The sequence below is a fragment of the Lissotriton helveticus genome, chromosome 5_1, assembly GCF_964261635.1.
Source record: "Lissotriton helveticus chromosome 5_1, aLisHel1.1, whole genome shotgun sequence".
NCBI classification, from domain to species: Eukaryota; Metazoa; Chordata; class Amphibia; order Caudata; family Salamandridae; genus Lissotriton; species Lissotriton helveticus.
In genome coordinates this window covers 1,676,341,427-1,676,362,466 of record NC_136065.1, presented here as the reverse complement: position 1 = coordinate 1,676,362,466, position 21,040 = coordinate 1,676,341,427, and the positions used below count along the sequence as shown (strand labels likewise).

The 21,040-nt window shown below is 45.3% G+C and overlaps 1 protein-coding gene across 1 annotated transcript in view; it reads left to right on the top strand.

Moving 5' to 3' along the window:
- Window positions 1-21,040, top strand: part of CARMIL3 (capping protein regulator and myosin 1 linker 3) — a 1,019,681-nt gene that overhangs the window by 687,943 nt on the left and 310,698 nt on the right. The window contains exons 23-26 of the mRNA XM_078644900.1: window positions 2,767-2,860; window positions 7,140-7,238; window positions 7,450-7,578; window positions 18,017-18,130. Of these exons, the coding sequence (XP_078501026.1) occupies window positions 2,767-2,860; window positions 7,140-7,238; window positions 7,450-7,578; window positions 18,017-18,130 (436 nt within the window). The remainder of the gene's footprint in view (window positions 1-2,766; window positions 2,861-7,139; window positions 7,239-7,449; window positions 7,579-18,016; window positions 18,131-21,040) is intronic.

Genomic DNA, 21,040 nt, shown 5'->3' with positions numbered 1-21,040 from the left:
GTTTAAGAGGTCTCACCCTATGCATGAACCAGAAGACTTCTGCAACAATGTCCTCCGAACAGATGAGATCGAAGTGAAGTGGTTTACGGTAGTACACGTTAGTGAAATCCATCACTGCATATCAGCTCCAGAATCTCATATCAAGCGTGATGATGGAGGGGTCATCATCTGTCGGCTTTGCGGTCGCAGGGCATAAATTCCTCAAAATTATTAAGTGCAGTATGCATTCTTCTGTATACCAGTACATACTGGAGAACTTTTTTCCAACAACAAATGCTTGGCCAAAAGTGGATCGCGCAACAGGACAATGATCAAACACACCACTAACTATATACAACTGAATTGCTGAAAAAGAAAAGAGCCAAGATTTGGAATGTTCAAGACATAGTCAAGACTGCAACCCCATTGAAATGCCATGGCAGCACCCAAAGAGAGCTACAGTTGAAATGAATGTCCTGAAAAATCCCTGAGCGTAAGCACTTTTGTAAGGAGTGATCTTACAGTAGCTAACGTCTACAGGAAACTTTAACTTTTATCTGGCACTGCAATTCAGCAACGTGAGAAGCCACTTTCGCAGAGTACTCTTCTTCATGGGTACGAATGTTGGCTGATGTTGGGTGGCATATATAAGGGCAATGTGAAATCTATGTCTTTTACTTTTCACATGATGTTAGAAGTATCTGTCGCTGAGCACTGGTGAGAGTTAGATGTTCAGATATTTATTAATATGTGAAATCATAGAATCTTAAGTGGTTGCAATTTCTTTTTTCACGTCTCTATAAGGCGCACATACATGACACTTCAACTGTGGTACTAAAAGTGGCAGGTCTGATTTCGAGCTCCAGAGCCCAGTCACGTTTGATAAGAAAAAACACGGCAATCACAGCCTTGCAACGAAAGCCGTTGTTATGAGCGACCTGGAATAATTCGGATGGGTCCAGTAACTCTAGGCCTACTGGAATTAGTAGGTGACTCGTAATGAGGGCCTTAGTGGAAACAAGTTATTTCTATCAAGGGTTGCTCAATCTCTTGATCTACCCCAGGGCACTACCCTCTTTGGTCTGTATCAGACAATTAGTCCAAGTCTCTCTTCTATGTTCAGACAGACTCATTCTACTAATGTTTCCTTACGAGTCCATGCATATCTTACCACTGTTTTGAAGCAGTATAGAAAAAGTAGAGCAAATGGATTTGTTTTAGGCGTAGGAAAATGTTGATGGGTCTCAAATGGTCTGCTTAATTTGTATGCTATATTCTTATGACATTCTTATTTTAATTACCTCGAAATTAAGTTTATTTACTTTTTTGATGTACATTTGCTTGTTGGTGTGTTTGTCCCTAACCTATGAAGAAAAGCTTCTTAAGAAACCTGCAATCCTATATCAAGCAAGGAGATCCGCTTGGGATGCCTAACTCATCACGGTTATGTTGTTTTTTCCTAGTATTTACCCTAGTTTTTCAACATACGAACTAGGAGAAAGAACAAAGTAATTCGCCCACTAGTTAGGTATTTTAACCCATTTTTTTCTCCACTCCACATCACCGCACTACACATTTATTTCAATTAAGTGCTCCTATGTAACTTCACAAGTCGTAGCAAGCCTCAAGCCGCATCGGATTGAGAGGACCCCCTACGATGAAGCATGTCACCAAGAGGAAACCCTGGTGAGTGAGAGGACTATAGAAAGAAAGTTTTCTTTCCTACCAGTAGACCTTTCCACTCTAGCTGAGCGGAAGTCTCTTTTCTCCTTTAGCTAGGTTCCAATTTCCGGTATTAGGACATTACCTCAGCCTAGACCAGCCTTTAATGGCATGGGCCCTAGGCCCTCATGTTAAGTAAATAGCGACAAAGACACCAGCTGTACAGGGTGTATAACTGGCCCAGAGCACATGCGCCCGGTCCCTTATATTGGCAGGGTCACCTGACTGGTGACTCCTGCGTTGGATGGGTGTGGGGGTGAGTGTTAGGGCGGCCCTTCGGGAGGGGCTGCTGCATGAAGATTCCCAACAGGACACTGCACAACACACCTCCTGGCTAGGGATTAATGACATTTTGCCAAGGGCATCGTAAGGCGCGCAGCTCTATGGGTGAAGCTTTCTTCAGCAGTTCTGGTGGGTAGTATCTCACTAGCCAAAGTCGGCATGCCAGCCCTTTGGTGATCAGTCTGTATGTCATCTAGACACTTCTGTCTTCGTCCATATAATGACTCGCATTTGGGTCAGGCCTTTAGCAAGAATATATTTAGATACCTGGGTGTGATTTTTTGTAAAGAGTCTTACTCCCAATCACTTCTCGTCTTCAAAGAATATACCTATGAAGACGGGTATATGCTGGAACAAAATAATGTATTTTTAATAATTGTTTTCAAGATGCAATTCCTTCTTAAAGTTCCATCCAACGTTTCTGAAACCTTTTGCAATGTCGTTCTCAGTAAAATTGACTTATTAAGAATCAACAATGGAGCTCTGAATCACAGTACATTTTGTGGCAGCTCTCTATCAAATAGATGGGCTGGTTAAATACATTGTACTGCATTATGTTCAGTTAGAACCTCTGCTGATCTTATAAAAACAGTGTTTACTAAATATAGCAGAAAACATGTCAATCTAGATCGCCGTAGTAACCATAAAAGTAACCTTTGTTAGCTTCTTGTAGGCAATCACAGCTTCTGAGTCTTGCCTGAAGCAGACTATGATTTCAGGATCAGACATGGCAATCTGAGACATGCTGCTGTGTATTTACTTTGCTTCTTTCTTTCTTTTCAGTAATTATTCTTTAAAGTTCATGTCATTCCCAATCAGCGACATCAGTCAAGCATACAAGAACAGTCCTGATAAAACAGAGGAGGCATGGCAAAAGGTGAGTGCAGAATCTTCTATCTGGGTTACTTTAGGCTCAGAGAGCACTTTTGATTCCTTATTGGTAGCTGGCATGTGGCGATCGATCCCATCGGACTGTCATATTCGCCATAGCGCTCCGGCCATCACAAATTGAGCCATCACGCTCCTTTCCTGGCGAATCCATACAATCCTGATGGAAGCCCTGGACTTGATGTAAAAGAAAGCACATCTATCAGCGTTTACTCATCAGTATTCCTGAACCTACGAGGAAACCAACATTAATGTGATAATAGGCATTGTGTTAATAACTGTTGTACAAAACAATAATGTTGATAATTCTTGTCCTGATGATGATGTCATAAATGTAAAAAGGCATCGAAACGTCGTCGACTAAAAAACCCCATATGCAATATGATAATGCTATATTATTTGATGCAATGGTATGGTTATGTTTAAGAGATTGAGGGCCCGATGTAGGTCGGTCGGTAACGGCCGAAAATCGGTATTTTTGGCCGTTACCGACCGGTATTCAGTAAATGGTATGTAGGGCCACATATTTCACAGAATCGGTAAATTTACCGATCGGTAAATTTACAGAATCTGTGAAATACCGAATCGGTATTTATACCTATTCGGTAATTTTGATATGTAGGTGGGACTCTTCTGAGTCCCACAACCCTTACCGAATCTGTATTTTACCATCAAATATATTTGATGGTAAAATACCGATTCCGGTGTGCATGCACATGTGTGCATGCACACCTGTGCCATATGACAGGCAGACCTGCCCTTAGGGCAGGTATGCCTGCCACATGGCCCCCGAATCTTTTTTGGGGGTGCTAGAGGGTGTCAAAGTGACACCCCCTGCACCCTTGTCAAAATCTGTATTTACCGATTCGGTAAATACCGACCGGTAATGCCCCATTCATTCCTATGGGCTTCAAAGCCCATAGGAATGAATGGGGCTTTACCGGTCGGTATTTACCGAATCGGTAAATACAGATATTCACTGATTCGGTAAAAGGAACATCTGGATGTTCCTACATATCCACCCCTTAGATTTACCGATTTTTAATTACCGAATCGGTAAAATTCGGTAATTAAAAATCGGTAAATCTATTTTACGTACATCGGGGCCTGAGTCTGTAGCACTGACCACAAGTATACAGACAGATTTTCGCTTTGCCCTTTTGGCCATTTCTTTGTTGTTTTGTCTTGATTGTTGTGGGTCACGGCTGTGCCCACTTGTTATCTTTTTTGGTTCTTAAAATACAATTTATCAACCAGAACATTTAAAATAAATGTTCTTGTCCGGCTGGACAAAAGACATACTACTTATCAGGTGTATGATTATTGTTTTTTGTATGTTATCTTGTCCACATGTAGGGACCACTGTTTTTTGTAAATTGATACTGCCCAAGGTCCCTATGGCATACCTTTCGGGTTCCCTTGTCTTTGTGAAAACTCTGAAGCGTTGCTGCAATTTGTCTTCCAATTCCTTTGCAATTTCCTCTTGAATTTTCCAGATACTTATGTATATCGAGGGAAGTAGGCAATTGCTTGCTCTTTTCCTCTCTCTTCGTAGAACAACTTACAACTTTCAGTTTCGTGCAGAAGACCTGCAAGCCTAATTCACAGCTGCTGTTGGTGGATATTAATCTGATGTTTCTGTGGCTCAGCGTCAGCTGTGTGTTTATGCTTGTTGTGTGTTCTGGATGCCCTAATTTTCTGTATTTTGCCTGTGAAGAAGACGCCTGTGGAGTTTCAGAGTTCTGGTGCCTGTGGAATGGTTGTAGTGGTGCATTGGGAGTTAGTGAACTACATACCTGCCATGAGAACTTCTTGAAAACTATTTATGTGTGCTAAAACATTTGATTAGTGACAGGTTTTCTGGAAGCTTATATTTAAAGGTTTCTGATGATAGGTTTTTGTTGGATCTTTGCACTTTGCATGAATTGGACTTGGCTAACTTTTCCTATTTAGTTTACACATTTGATAGAGACTTCTAGCCACAGATTCCTTACTTTAGAATCCAGACATCAGCAATTTTTTGTGAACAGTACCCCTGCGTGCCGGTAGTTGGCGTCATTACGGCTCCATGTAGCGGCATGCGCATCGGAAGGTACTTGCGTGGTGCCTATATAGACGCTACCCCCGCTGACGTCAGTCCTTTTTTGTATGAACCAGTCAGTGCAGATCCTGAGAAAGCCTACCTCCGGTCTCTTCTGACTGACAACTCTTTGTCGAGATTTGTTTAAGACTTTGTCTCCTGGTGTGTCACGGATGTCAATTAGGAAAGATGACTTCAAGCCCTGTGGTGTCTGGAACATGACCACGATGCAAAGACCTGCGTCAATTGCCACACCATGCAGCCCAGTGCCTTGAGAGAGCGGTCCTCACTGCTCAGTGCCGCAACACTCACGATCTTGGTCAAGAGGCAGATCCTAGGATTGATCCAAACGCACTCCAAGCACTCATTGTCACAGTCGAGGTTGTCTGGAAAATTGAGTAAGTCCCACAAGCACTAGAAGAGCAAGAAGTCAAAGAGATCTACAACTCCACCATGTCCGTCAAAGTCTTCTGACGAGACGAGGGAGCATCAGCACTTGAGGCCTAGCTCTGTGGTGGAGCCTGGGCCGTCGCCACTCTTCCCAAAGTTTCCAGAAGGCGGCAGGATCCCTGCCCAGTAACATTTTGTCTCGAGTGGAGCTCAAGACTCCTCTATGCCTTTCTGATAATACCAATTGTGCCTAGCATTTTCAAGAGGTCAGTATTGACCGAGCTTAAGTCATTTTAGTGGCTCCAGGTTGGGCATAGAGAGTATGGTACCCCAAACTCCTGAGCATGAGTCTCGGTCCTCTAATCAAGTTGCTTCTTTGGGAGACTATCCTGTTGCAGCAATAGGGCAAGGTTCTACACCTAAACGTGCGCACTCTCCACCTACATGCATAGAGAATGAACAGCAACAGCTGATCATTTTCTGTTTGCCCCCTGAAGTATTGTGATGCCACTTTAGCAGCCAGGCTACCACAACTGTATACGCCTGCCAATTGGAAAAAATGTGGCTTGATGTGGTGCCAAATCAATTAATCCTCTGCCTTCACCCATGACTGAATATCTTTTGTGTGCATTGAGTCTTGCCTGACAAGGCCTTGTTTTGTGCACAGTTAAAGGGTACCTTTCGGCTATATCTGCGTTCTTGTGGCTTCCAGACCAAAGCTCCCTGTTTAAGTCACCAAACTGGGGTGGCATAGTGGGCAAAATAACAATGGCTTTAACCCAGATCTTTTGAATGGGGGAGAATGTTTGCATTGTCAGCATTCCGTTCATCATTTGTTTGCTGTAACACTTTTCACTCTAAGTGGAATGGGTATGCCCAGACGTGGGTCCCTTGCTCACTGTGCCACTGGATTCAAGCTAGCCTGGCTGAAGGGTGACATACCCTGAAACCGGTCCCAGGATTCTTGTTTCCGGTCCAGGAAGGATCTGCCTGGCAGTTCGATCTGGACTGTTCCCATGGGGTACAGGGTCAATACTGATTTGCATATGGCTGAGTCCAAACTGGGGTGGCGTAGTGGGCAAAAGAACAATGTATTTAACCCAGATCTTTTGACTGGGGGAGAACGTTTGCATTGTCAGCATTCCGTCCATCATTTGTTTGCTGTAACACACGTCACCTGTTGAGGCACACTTCCTGAAAAGTTTGCAACACATGTTTCCTCTCACGCCTATCATTATGCCCTATTGGGACCTTAACTTAGTTCTTATGTTTGTGATGTCCTCAACTTTTGAGCCCACGCACAGCTGCCCTCTTAGCTCACCATCAAAACAGTCTTTCTCATGGCTATTACATCTGCCAGGAGGGTTAGTGAGCTGCAAGCGCTCCCAGTCAAACCTCCGTATACTACCTTCTTCCCTATCAAACTGATCCTTATAAACTGTCCTTCTTTCATACCCAAGAAAGAAGGACAGTTTATAAGGATCACCTTTTTACATCAGACAGAACATCACTGTACAGACTTTATTTGTCCACCTCACCCTTTAGAGACTCCACAGTTGGGGATCCAAAAAAAGATTTATCGCTCTACATTGATCATATTAAAAACATCCAGGTGGACAAGCCACTCTTTGTGGGGTTTGCTGGAGCGAACAAAGAATAATTGTATTAGACCTTTATTGTATGAAATTATCTATGGATGTTTTAGCATAACAAATAATTACTACTGTATGTGTGTATCTCTATGTTCCAATAACAACAAAATCCCAAGATAATACAAATAACGATTTTTGCATTGTAGATCCAATGGAGCCTACTGAGAAACAATCATTCACAGACGTTCTCCCAGCAACAAGTTTTTCGACTTCACCAAGGGATTGTCACCAGCAGTGCTGAACAAGTAAAATACATCCCCCTTTACTGAATGCACCCTTTTATGTTAATCTCCCATTTTTAACATGCCAACATATATCACTGCTCTCATAAGCTTCATAAGTTCAGCATTCTCCTGTCTCTTACTTAATTCTAAATCATTCTTCCAAGCAACCCATTGTTTGTGTAACATCCCTATCATCCTCAATCTAACTTAGCTGTGGCTATATTTTTGCCAGATGATGGACCGGCTGTATGTGAAAGTGCAGGAGGAAATACGAGCCCTGAGAAGCTGTCCTGTGGAGTCTGTCCAGGATGATGTCCTATATGCCAGACAACTCATGAAAGATGCCAAGAATTCACGTGCAGTGAGTAGATGTGTCCTTTCTCATTGCCTACATTTTCATATGAATGATCATACTATTGTCTGTGTTACAGTTTGATTTTAGATGCTTCTACTTTTGATCTCGCTATATAATACTTCAATTTTAATTCTCCCTAATGAGGACTTTATTAACATCAACATATATGGAATATCTACACCTGTGGATGACATTGCAGAACACAATTGTCATACAGAAAGCTCTTTCCCAATTTTTTTTAAAAGCGTGTGTCCTTCGATTATCACTCCAGAAAGGTATTGAAATTAGTTTAGACTGATAATCGGCAAGAGACAGCCTCTTTCAATCCTTCATTTTAAAAGGAAAAAACAGGGAAAACTTTTAGGTATAAGAAAGCCTCAATGAAGAAGTATTCGTTAATGTTATTAATATACCAGATAAGGCACCGGTCTGGTCTAGAGTCCCTTTACGCACTCAGGTTTTAGTTAGCACTTTATTTTGACATTCTGTAAAACAAGACTTACTAGTTAGATATTAGTTTAGTTTAACACTCAGTACATGAAGGAACAAGAAGACTGGCTTTTCCTTTTTTTATTCTACAAAGTGGATTTGGACTGTGATGATTTAGCAAACATGATCAGGCACTCGTAGAATTTAAAACCTTTTTATGATGACAAAGTGCATTGTCCTCTATTTGCATTTGCGGACTACACTTCTGCTGTGCCTAGAGTGGAAAAAATTGGTGAAAGAAGGACCATTTTTTAAAAATGAATTTCAGATATCTATATACAGCTCAAGCCTCAATAGGGTTAGTGGTGCTCTTCACAGAGACAACCAGACACATCAAACATGAATTATCAACAATAGTTACATCGAAATAACCACCCAAGAGAAATTAGAAGAGAGGCAAGTGGTTCCAGCTCCAGAAGCATACCTTGAGGGGGTGGTTTTTCAAGACTTTTGAAAATTTAGTGGATTCCAAGCTTTCTTTGTATTTTCTGGAAGACTGATCTAAAATCTAAGAAGAGAAGACCAGTTTCCTTCCTTTTCAGCTGAGGAATTTCTAGAACCAGTCTTCATTTGTTTCTTTCAGCAAGAATCCACAGAGAAGCGTTCATTGAGAAATTGCTTAAAAAGTAAGGTTTGGAAAATGATGCATGAAACTTTGTATGCAATATCAGTGTCTTAGAAGAGAGAGTTAAAGCATTGAGGTAATGCAGTCAAATGTATTCATCCTCGACACAGTATACAGATTGAATTTAATCATGGCAGTGGTGATTTGTTCTTGTCAGTGAGAATTAGCCCCTTGAAGTGTGATCTACATAGAGGTTGCTCTACTGATGTAACATACTCTATCAGAGCTATGTGTTTTGCCTCTAGGAGGAGATTTGGTAGAGCTAATATATAGAATATCAGAATGGGCTTTCATAAAGAAAAATAAGTGACTAGGAGGATGGCTATGGATCAACAGATTTGACAATTCTGGGGACATGCCAAGAGGCGTAATGGCACTGAGTGAGTCTTGCACAAGGTTCACAGTCAGATGACCCTGAGTGCTGTTGGGGGGCAGTCTTCTGAAGATTTAGTTGCTATGAGAGATGAGACATTCACTTTTCCATGGATTCAAGTAATGCTTCCATATCTGCAATGTAATCATGAGATGACACCTGTAGGTACTGTCATCCGCTTATTGGTGTTTTGGTCCAAGCTTGTGTGCTTTTTATAGTTTTCGACTCAGTATGAAAAAGGCTTTGTTACTTATCAACACCAGCTTTTTAAAGATTTTAGATAAATTAGTTTGATTGATACAAGAGCAAGGGGTTCATGGATTGGAGGGTTTTTTGTAGAACAAATTAGTGTGCTCTTCTGCAGACATTTTTCTAGGACCAGTGATAGAAGCATGCTCCGTGATACTGATTGAATGTTTTGTAGATGCTTTGTTATAAATTTGGTGAAGTTTATTGGATACAGAAGAAAAACAAGGTGATTCTGTGGAGTCTAAGCAGAGCCTGCATAAGAACCCTTTGCAATGAATTGTCTGCTCCCTCTGACATGTAGTCCCAATCTCTAAAAGGACGATAGAGGGGGCTATGGATCCATCAAGTTTTTTTAGGACTCACTGTGACAGCTCCGAGGACCCCAAAGTGATCAGGTTTCATTTTCATTATCATTGTCATTCCTGTTCAGCCAATATAGGTTTGAAATGCGCTTGCTCAATGTCTCCATTGAGTTCTCATTCAACATCAATTGTTGAAGAATTTTTGAGACTTTTTTCTCCTGGTGTGTAGGAGGTCCACCAGAAAGAGAGGTTTAAACTGGTCTGTCACTGACATATACCGGTGATGGTTCCGTGTTTGGTTTGCTACTGGTGTCTTGAGCGTGACCATGACTCCCAGACATGAGAGATTGCTGCGAAATGGACCCCAAGGTGCTAGGGGAGCGGTCCCTCAAGCTCCTTGCCCGCCAATGTCGAACAACTCTGTGATACTCCAGATCTTGGTTGCAAAGAGGGTCTGGAGATCATTCACAAAGTCATGCTGGGCAATCATCGTCCCACTTCAAGTCATTGGCGAAGTCCTAAAAGAAAAAGAAGTCAAAGAGACCTTGGACTTCGCTGCGCATGTCTTCATCCGAGTCAAAGGGCTGTTGACACTCAAAGCCTAGCTCTATGAGGGGAGCCTGCACATGAGCCTTCTTTGCGCCTCCCTAGATTTCCAGGCGCCAGAGCGATACCCGCCCAACAGGAAGAATTTTATGAGGCCATGTACCTCATCTTAGGGTAGCCCGTCCCCTCTGGAGCGCCCTCAGGTCCCACAGGTCTGGGAGGGGCGCCCACTGCTCTTCTGCCGGTAGGGTAGCCCTCGGTGCCAGTCTGGCCCCAGGAATCCATTTACGGATTCGAGTGGTGCCGGTCGAGCCACTTTGACCATCTCCAGCACCGGCTCTAGTGCCAACGCTCAACAGTGACGCCGCCCCATAGCATAACATAAAATGCACACTCACCCCAATGGGTATCTTTGCACTGAATAACAGATGTTTATTGTTACCCAACTCAATGGTACTCATTTTATTGACCTCTGAAGGATGAAAGGCTGAATGGACCTGCCAGGATTTGGACCTGTGACCATGAGGTCAAACACAAGCCCCTACAGTGGATGCATTAAGCCACCAGACCCAGCTTAAATTACCATTATCATTCCTGACTAGGATACAGAACCAGATGGACATCGTCCAGCACCGACAGGGGCAGCTCCTTATTTCTAGGACAGGCCTGGATAAGGTGATGCATGGGAGAGGGTATGCAGACCATTATGGTTATCCAACAGAACATCCAGAGTGTTAGAAATGGGGTTCCTGGTGGGCTAGGGCATGCGCCTAAGCCAGGCAGAAACCACCACTCTAGTCAGGGTGAGGGAATTGCATGCTGAAGATAACCCCTGCTCACCCCCTTGGTAGCTTGGCAGAGCAGTCAGGTTTATCCCAGAGGCAATGTGTAAAGCGTTTGCACAACACACTCACACAGCAGCGACACACTAGGCACACCACAAAGAAACTCCATACCAGGTTATATAAAAATAGTCTTTGTATTATCCATAAATACACATTAGAACACAATCACATGTGTACACTGTGCCACCAGGCACTTGTCACGACTTTAGAGGGATTTACATAAATCACGTGGCCAATCGTGCCACTGTCACAAACATTACTGTTGGGGATAACCAATAAGTATTGGTAGGATTGCACTTAGCACATCTTATGCATAAGCATCAGCAGCGGTACACCAAAGTAAACACTTGCAGTAGTGTACATTTCATAAACACATCATGACAACAGTGCACTGGATACACATTACTTGCACATTAGCCTACAGACTTCCTGGAGCACATCAGGTCATAAGACATATGAACTACTAGTGTGCACACTTATCATATGTTAGGACAAGCGTAAGAATGGTACCCACTCGTAGGCTCCTTGGACTAAATGCCCACCTACACCATGAAATGCAGTTATCTTGTGGAGATTCTTTCTCCTTGGGATCGGGGACCTCCGTCGAGGTTTCATCCTGTTCCTGCCTAACAAGAATGACCCGGGTGCCCAGCGCAACAAGTAAGGGGTGGGGGTGTAGCAGACCCAGTCTCCACAAATGAAGAATGCCCACGGTTATGCAGGCATGAGAAAAAGAGAAGTGGGGGGCACCTGTGATTCGGGGAGACCCTGCCACCCCATCCCACAAGTACTCCACAGCCAAGGAAAGAACAATAATGCCCCCCCCGGCAGGTCCGCAATGGGACCTCGGCCCGCAGACACAGGCCCAACTTCGGGTGTGGCAGCACGTCCGGAGCCCTTTTTTGCCTCGCGACGGCTTTAGTGAATGTGCCCGTGGGCGGCCTCACCTCTGTGCGGCAGAATGATGGGTAGGCCACAGGAGGACCTAGGTCAGGTCTTGCCGGGCTTGGCAGACATGGAGGGACATCCCCTCTATCCCGGGCTCGCTGATCAGGGGACACCCGGGGCTCTTCTCGCTGTCTTGGGCCGGGAGATGCTGCTCCCGCCTTCCCGGGGGAGCTCCACCCACAACCAGGCTCAGCATTTGCCTGGCTTCAGGCAGCCTCGAGAAACCGGGACCGGGTAGCGCCGAACACGCGCTCTGTGCCCCACCACCAAAGCGCTCACCATGTGCTTTCGTCTAGCCATCAGGGGAGGCTCTTCATGCTTTTTCCCTCATTGGATCAGGGAGCAGAGCAACCAGACACTTCTCCCGTCGGGAAAAATGCAAGCGCCCATCACGCTCAGCAAGCATCCAATGCTCCTTGAAGCAAAAGACAACAGCTGGCGCAGCGCTCAGCCTGTCTCCACCATTGAACCACGGAGCAGGCAGCGCTCCTCTCCATTAGACCCCAAGGGCAGAGCTGAGCACACGCAGGCCATTAGGCAGGGCCTCCCAGCAGGTAGTAGCTGAGTCCCACGGCAGTTCCTCCTTGCCGAGTGTTCCTCAGATCCAGTTCCAAAGTAAGCTAAAAAAAAGTGGGGTCACAGCCCCAATATTTATGGTGCACAAAGTCTTTGTTCTGCCCTAGTACAGGGCCCTGGACCTAGTTTGAACCAGATCTGGGGGACCTTAAAAAGTATCATTTACAGTGCACAACACTCCCCATTGTAAGTGTAAGCCCTGGCCCTAGACACACCACGGGGGCAGACATATAATTGTGGAAGGCAGGCGCAGCCCTATTCAGGTGTAGGTGCTACTCCTCCCACCACTCCAAATGCAGACCAGGCCTATTCAGCTAGTGCTGACTTTTCGAGACTCTCTGGAGTCACTGCATATCCCCAGCCCCTGTCACTTCAAAGCCAGACACTCAATACACATCCTAGCAGGGGACCAAAGATCTATAGCACACAGAAATGCCTACTTCTAAATGTGGAATTTCTAAAATAGTAATGATAAATCCGCTAACACCACTACGCAGCATTTATCACCACTATTCCAAACATACCAAACTTGATCACGCTACCCCTCTCATGTCAGGAATTACCACTGAAGCATGTATCAGGTAATCCCCAGTGCATTCCTACAGGAGAGAGAAACCAAATAGGCTGTTTGTCACTACCAGGACATGCCACAAAGTTAAGGCACATGTTCTACCTTTTACCTACACTGCACCCTGCCCACAGGGCTAGCTAGGGCCTACCTTAGAGGTGACTGATATGTAGTAAAAGGCGAGTCACAGACATGGTAACCACTTTATGTGCCACTTCACAGCGGCAGTACACTGCACGCGCAAGCCTTGCAGTGGCAGAAGCCTGAGACAGGTTTGAAAGGCTACTTTGGGGGGTGGCGCAAGCAGCGCTGCAAGCCCACCAGTAGCACGATACAAACGACTGACAGGTAAGTTTAATATGCCAAACAGGTATAGACCATGCTTACCAAGTTTACTATAGAAAGCATATGCAGTTTAGCACTGGTCAGCAGTGGTAAAGTGCCTGGAGGGTTAAAACCGACAACAACAGGTCAGAAGAAATACAGAAGGGAGGCAAAAAGTTCTGGTATGACCCTGCAAAAAGGGCGAAGTCCAACATAGAGGACATCTGGTTTGAGCCCTCCCCAGACACTGGCCTGGTCTCTCCTCCTACCTTGGCTACGGAGGAGGATGGGGCAGAGAGCAACTGAGGTTTTGGACCTTATGCTGCCCTCAGTGGCAGTCAAGGCAAACGTCTTCACATAGGTGCTTCAGATGGAACTTTCCTCCACAGGACCATTATTCCCATTTGATGAAGCCCTTACAGACGTCATTCTCGGGGCCTGGTCCAAGTCCTGCACCGGTGCTCCTGTGCCTAGGACGATTGCCCACCACCACCATCGCCCCACCGCAGGGGACCCAGTTTCCTCACACTGCACTCCACTCCGGAGAGCTTGGTGGTTCAAGCCTCTACATCCAAAATTAACCCTAGCACATTCCCTACCACCCCACTGAATAGGAAATCCAAAAGGCTGGATACCTTAGGAAAGAAGATGATCTCTTCTGCCAGCCTGTCGTTGCAGTCGGTGAACACCACATACCTCTTGATCTGCTTCTCTCATATGATCTGGAACTTGGTTGCACAGGTGCTGCCTACTGGAGGAGTCACAAGCCATACACTCTCAGGCATTTGCCGATTGGAAAGATGCAGCCAAGTTCACCATAAGATCTGGATACTATTGACTCGCTGGGCAGAGCGATCAATGGCCTTTAGATGTCATGTCTGGCTGAGAGCCACTGGCTTTTTAGGGAATGTCAAAGCTTCACTCATGAACATGCCCTTTGGTGGCTTCTGTCTGTCAGGAGAGAAGGCGGACTAATCGCTGGAACACTTCAAGCACAGTTGGACTATGACCAGGTCCTTGGGCATTTCTATGGCCCCTCACCAACAACCAATCTGCCTTCCGCACTTTACGTGGCCACGGAAAGGGCTTCCAACCATGTCTCTACACACCCAGTCACCACAACAGCAAGTTTGCAATCCTTTCATGGCAGATGATGCGGTTCCCACTGACCACGTGGGACAGGCAGCCAGAATTCAGGCCAGTTCACCACCTTCCAGGCAGGGCAGATAGCAAACTCCTTAAGTTTGCCCTCTGACCATAATGGGCATTCAGTGGGGGCAGGATACACCATCACCTGTATCACTGGTGGTCAATAACATCTGACCATTGAGTTTTGCATTTCATCCAAAGGAGCCACTTCCTCTCCTCATGACCAACCCCCCAATTATGACAAGCTGACAGAGGACCACATCTCCTTGCTCTATCAGGAAGAGTTAACCGTCTTGAACAAAGGAACTATAAAGAGGGTGCCCTCATCAGAAGTAGGTCGTGGCTGCTATTCCCACTTCTTTCTGGTGCAAAAGAAGGACGGCGGCTTTTGTCCTATTTCTAGACCTGTGGCTTCTCAACCTCTTCCTGAAAAAGGAGAAATTAAAGATGCTCACACTCGCACAAGTCCTGTCTACCTTAGATCTGGGAGACTGGATGGTAGCGTTGGACTTGCATGACACCTATTTCTGTAACCCTCGTCCTGCCTGCCCACAGACATTAACTGTGGTACATGGTGGACCGAGAGCACTTTCATTTTGTTGTGCTCTTCTTGCCTTACCAGCGCCCCTGTAGTGTCCACGAAAGTGATAGCGGTAGTTGTAGCACACCTGTGGAGGTCAGGGGTTCCAGTCTTTCCCTACCTCAACTATTGGCTGTTGAAAGAGGGCTCGCCCCAGACAGTCATTTCCCAGCTCCAGACTACGGCAAACCTTTTGCACTCACTGGGGTTCACCGTCAACTCCCTCTCAGATGCTCCCTTTCATATGAGCTGTTCTAGACACTGTGCAGTTTTGGGCTTATCCTCCTGAACGGCGAGTCCAGAATATTCTGGTTACGATACTGATGGTTCAGTCTCCATCCAGTATTTTGGTGAGAAATACCCGAAGTTGTTGTCGCTCATGGCTTCCTGCATCCTGCTTTTAACACATGCCTTCTGACAGATGTGGACTCCTGGGCTGGGACAACCATCTGAAGGAGGTGGAGATCAGAGGACTCTGGTCTCCGGCAGAATCCCAACTCCACATCAACCTGTTTTAAGTTTGGGTGATTCGTTTGGTATTGAAAGACTTTCTTCCTTCAATAAGGTGTTCATGGACAACACCACCGCCATATGGTACTGCAACAAACTAGGCAGAGTGGGGTCATGGACTCTTTGTCAAGAGGCATTGCGCCGATGGACATGGCCGGAAAACTAGGGCATTTCCCTAGTGGTTAAACACCTGGTGGGCCAGAGTGAACAAACTCAGCCATCGGTGCCTAGCAAATCACAAATGGCGTCTGCACCGAAAGGTGATGCAAGGTCTCTTTCAAGAGTCTGGAAAACCTAGATTGGATCTGTTTAACTTTGCCAGGAACATGCAATGTCAGCCATTTTGCATATTGGAGTTTCCAAAGCTGCTCTTACTTGGAGACGCTTTTCATCTCGAGTAAAGTTCCGGTCTCCTGTCAGCCTTTCTGAGAATACTAATCCTGCCCAGAGTTCTTAAGAAGTGGAGGAACGCCTTGACCCAAATCATTCTTGTGGCCCCGGATTATGCACAGAGAGTCTGGTATCCAGAGCAGTTGAGCATGAACATTGATCCTCTGATCAGACTGCCTCTTCGGGAGGATCATCTGTCACAGCAATAGGCAGGGCCATGCATCCAAACCTGAAAACACTTCACCTTCATGCATGGAGATTGAGTGGCAACAGTTGATAGCTTTTGACTTTCTGTCCATAGTCTGTAATGTTATCCTGGCAGCCAGCCGCACCTCCACACAGATGGTATATGCCCGCCACTGGAATAAGTTCCTGGAATAGTGTACACATAAGCACGTTGACCCTATATATGCACTTCTTTCTCGGGTTCTATTGTTTATTTTTTCCTTAGCCCATCAGGGCTCTGCTCTGGGCACCTTAAAAAGTTACCTTTCCTCAAATTCTGTGGTTGCCAGATCAGCCGTCCCTTTTAAAATCTGCTGTTGTACATAGGTCCCTAAAAGGCCTTCAACACATGTTCCCACCAGCACCCTTTATTAAGCCTCAGTGGGACCATAATCTGGTTCTTACTCTTTTGAGCTGTTCCACAACTTCCCACTCAGACTTCTTACTATCAAAATGGCCTTCCTAGTGGTGATAACATCTGCCCAGAGGGCCAGTGAGCTACAGATGCTCTTTGCGCATCCTGCATACCTCAATTTCTTCCCTGATAAACTGCTTCTGTGAACTAGGGCATCTTTCTTACTGAAAGTGGTTACCCCTTTTCATATAAGCCAATCCATCACTTTACCTACCTTTTACGCTCCACCTCACCCTTTTAAATAAGAGGGGAGACTCCGTCAACTGGACCCCAAAAGAGCATTGTCATTTAACCTTGATTGCACTCATAAGTTCAGGTGGACGATTAACTCTTTGTTGGGTATGTTGGAGCCAATAAAGGTAAGGGGGTGCAGAAGCTGCCCATCTCCTAATGGATAGTACTCTGCATCAAAATTGCTACATGCTAGCCAAAAAGCATCCCCTAGAGGGTTTGCGCTCTCATTCCAACCGATCCATGGCTCCGACCAGTGCTATAGCTCACGGAGATCTGTCCTGGATATCTGTCAGGCAGCACATGGGATCTTTACACATGTGTTCAAAGCACTACTGCCTAGACAGTCAGGTCTGGTGAGACGGTCATTTTGCTCTCTTGGTGCTACAGGACTGCTAGGTATAATCCATATTGCATTCCGCCTCCGGGTAGGTATTCACTTGGGTATCTATTCTAAGGTAAGGAATCTGTGGCTAGAAGTCTATATCAGATGAACAATTTACTTGCCTTCCGTAACAACTTATCTGGTAGAGACTCTATCTGACCACAGATGTATTACTGACCCTCACATTCTCCCTGCTCTGTAATCAGATTATGGAGCTAATAATTGATTCATATAAGGGCCATAGATTGCCGCTCCAGTGGTCAGTGTTCCACACTTCTGGTGTGGAAAGTCGCAAAAGAAACTGACTTCAGCGCGCTTGGGTGGCGCCTAAATAGGCACCGCGTATATCACTTCCGACGTGGATGACACCAACGATGCCACGCGATGCCAAACAGTGCCACCTAACGGCACGCAGGGGTACTACTCACCAAAAGTTTCTGGATCCAGTTTGACACCTGGGCAATATTCTAAGGTAGGGCTAGATAGAGTCTCTACCAGATAAGGCATTGCTGAAGGTAAGTCATTTGTTCTTTTAAATGTTTTATTTGTAATTCTGCATTTTTCTGTCCCCAGTTTACCAGATTGAATATTTTGTACAATCTCTGTGATATGAAAACTCTTGCAACAGGCCTACATTTTACATATAGAGTGACAAAATTATTGTAGTCTTCTAGGGCTGCTGGCCAAGTATTTTACTTCATGTTTTCTCTACAGCTTTTTCCAAGTCTCTGTGAGCTTGGGCATATTCTTGCCAGCGACGGACCCGTGCGTCACCGGCTCGAATCCGTGGCAAGTGAAGTCTCTAAAGCAGTAGATAAAGAGCTTCAGGTAAGGAATATTCTGTTGGACCGATAACAGTACATGGGCTGGTGAGTGAGTAATCATTTAGCAAATAAACTTTAATTCATTAACGTTGTTGGTGTATTCCCCTCTGACAGATACGTTACTCCTCTGGTGATGGTCCAGTTTAAAAAATACAGCTATGTTTAAGTTGTTATTTATGAGAATTTTCATACACTTGCTGTTTTTATCAGTCATCGGCATACAATTGTTCATAAAATTGCTAAGATTGAATCAAGACCAAGGGGTAGTCCTGTGGTGCCTCAGTCGCCTCTAGACTCATGCTTTGTGACCAGTCTGAATACAAATTGCAGAAAAATATGAGGACTTCCACCTTAGCTACTGTTCACACATAGTGAAGGAAGATATTTTGGTCCACCATCTATAATGGCTTTTTCCAGGTCCAGTTGTAGTGACAAGAGAGCTAGTAGTGTTGAGTGTGTTGTGCCTGTAAGAAAATCCATACTGTTTAATTTCCCCTCATGTTCGCGGTCTGTACATTTGGTATTTTGATCTCTGCAGTAGCTGTGCGCTGCTGAACAGGCCTAGAAAGATGCAGTTTTTCAAGTATGTATATCATTGGCTTCTACAGCATAACATGATTCTGGATGGCATGTTTTGCAATGTCCTACACATTTCGGTCTGGAATCCCGCTCACTTCACACCTTGACATGATGCAGCTCTCCCGTTGCTACTTCAAAGAATTTACAACACAATTTGCAGGTTGGGAGAAGAGGTGTCTCCTGGGGTCTGCCAAGTGGGATACATTGGAAGAGTAGTACTGCGAGGCAATATTTGGATACAGTTTTTGGACTTGTTGCATGAAACACGGGAATAGTTTTGACTCCACTAAACATTCTCACAGGACACAAAGTAGACGAGTTTGCTGTGAAATTAAGACTAGGAACCAAGGGTACTTAAAAAAAAATGTCATTGAGTTGTTTTAGAAACATGCACAATTTCAAATATGTTGAAGTAGCAAAGCAATTAGTCGGCAGTAAGTGAAGTCCATACAACATCAATTAAAAAGAACATTACAATTTCATTTATCTACTTCATTTCTTTAGTGTGCCATTTTACTTTGAACAGCCCTTAACCTCATGTATGCCTATACATAGTTATCTGGGATTTTTCCCTATTGATTGTTTTTGTAACATACTTAAGATATGTTTATCCATTGTCCTGATCATTTCGTGGTGGTCTAGTGTCTAGTGGGGCCATCAGTCATGTCAACTGTTTCTCCCTTTATGCCAGGTGTTCTATTAATTTGTCATCTTTCCTAGTGAGTTTCATTTTTTTTTTGTAAAACCGTTTTGTATTGCAGAGCCAAATCATACAAACATTAAGCATTTCTGAGCGTCTTGCATGGTCATTATCAATCCTCAGCTCTTGTTCGGGTAATTCTTATACACGGCCCATAAGCCCACAACCCGAAGGTCGGGCGGCGTCAGATTGTGAATCACCCCACGCAACAGTTCTTGAATTCCTTCAAGTCCTCATGCAAAATTTACAGCAGTCTGCTTTTGTATTTTTCACCCCTCCACCCCTCCTAAAACTCTCCCTCCTCCCCCAACTTCAGCACGCTCTCAAACTCCCCCCCCCCGCCCGTTGCCAATGCCTGCGCCTACGCCTGGTTTCGCTGTTAGTGAATTTGTATGAGCTCTCTCAGGAATGACTCGGGATATTCTAAGCACGTGCCCCTGGTGTGTCTGTGGGATCCTCGGTTCCTGCGTTTGAATGCTCATCCCCCTCCTCCATCGTGCTATCTCGCAGTGCTTGCACCAGTGCCTCCCATGCCGCTGCTGCTTCAGGTGCTTTATCGTCAGATTTGTGGAGAGCCAATTGATATCTGAGCGTACTTTCGCTCGCTGCCCATTTGAGGTATTCATTGAACCATCGCTTGTGCGTGGGCCCCTTTTTGGATTTCCAATGGCTAGTTATTTCCCTCTTAGCTAGTATCAGTCCCATATCTATAAACTTGCTCGTGATCCTATTCTTGGGTGTGTGCGGAAACCAATGTAGTACGCCCACCGCCTTAGTGTATTGTAGGTATCTATCCGTTGCATAGTTCAATGTTTCACCAATCTCCTGCCAGTAGTCTCGCAAGTGAGGGCAGTCCCATAGCATGTGTCCTAAATCCGCCCCTGCTGTGTTACATCTGGGGCAAGCAGCGTTTTCCACCCCAAAGTATTTCCTGATTTTCCCTGGCGTAAGGTAGGCTCTGTGAAGAATATAAAGTGTATCAGTTGGAAGCGGGCGTTCCTCGTGCTCTTCCTGGCTCGCCTTAGCAGCTGCACCCACGTTGTGTCAGGGATCTCCATTTGGAGGTCCAGTTCCCATTTAGCCTTCAGTTTTGTGAGAGGTTTTATTGGTTCCCGCAACATTCTAGAATAAAGGCACGTCACTGCCTTATATGTGCCGGCCGCCATCATGGTGTACTGGCAGGCCATGGACGTGGTAGGTTCCAGTAGTCCCTCCCCCCAGTGTGTCTGCATTGCTCTTGTCACTGCAGCATGCATCAGGTAATCACCCCTTGGGAGATCGAATCTGTCGTGCAAGGTCTGGTACGGAAGTAATGTCCCGTCTCCATATAGGTCTCCTATCATTTGTAGTCCCGCGTCTTCCCACCTCTGCAGGCGCGACCAGTCACCGCCGTGTGGGAGTGCCGTTACCATTCCCAACGGTATCTCGGGTGCATACATCCGTCGCACTCCCGCTCTCCGCCGCGCTCGGTTCCAACAGAGCCTAAACGTCTGTTCTTCTAGGGAGAGGTCCTTGAGGATGAGCTTCCGCTGTAAAGCAATGTATGCAAGCATGTGTCGGCGGGTACCTCCGTCCCTCTCTTGCTCGGGGCCTCTATACACCCTTGCGACCTCCTGCGTAAAAATTTGTAATTGA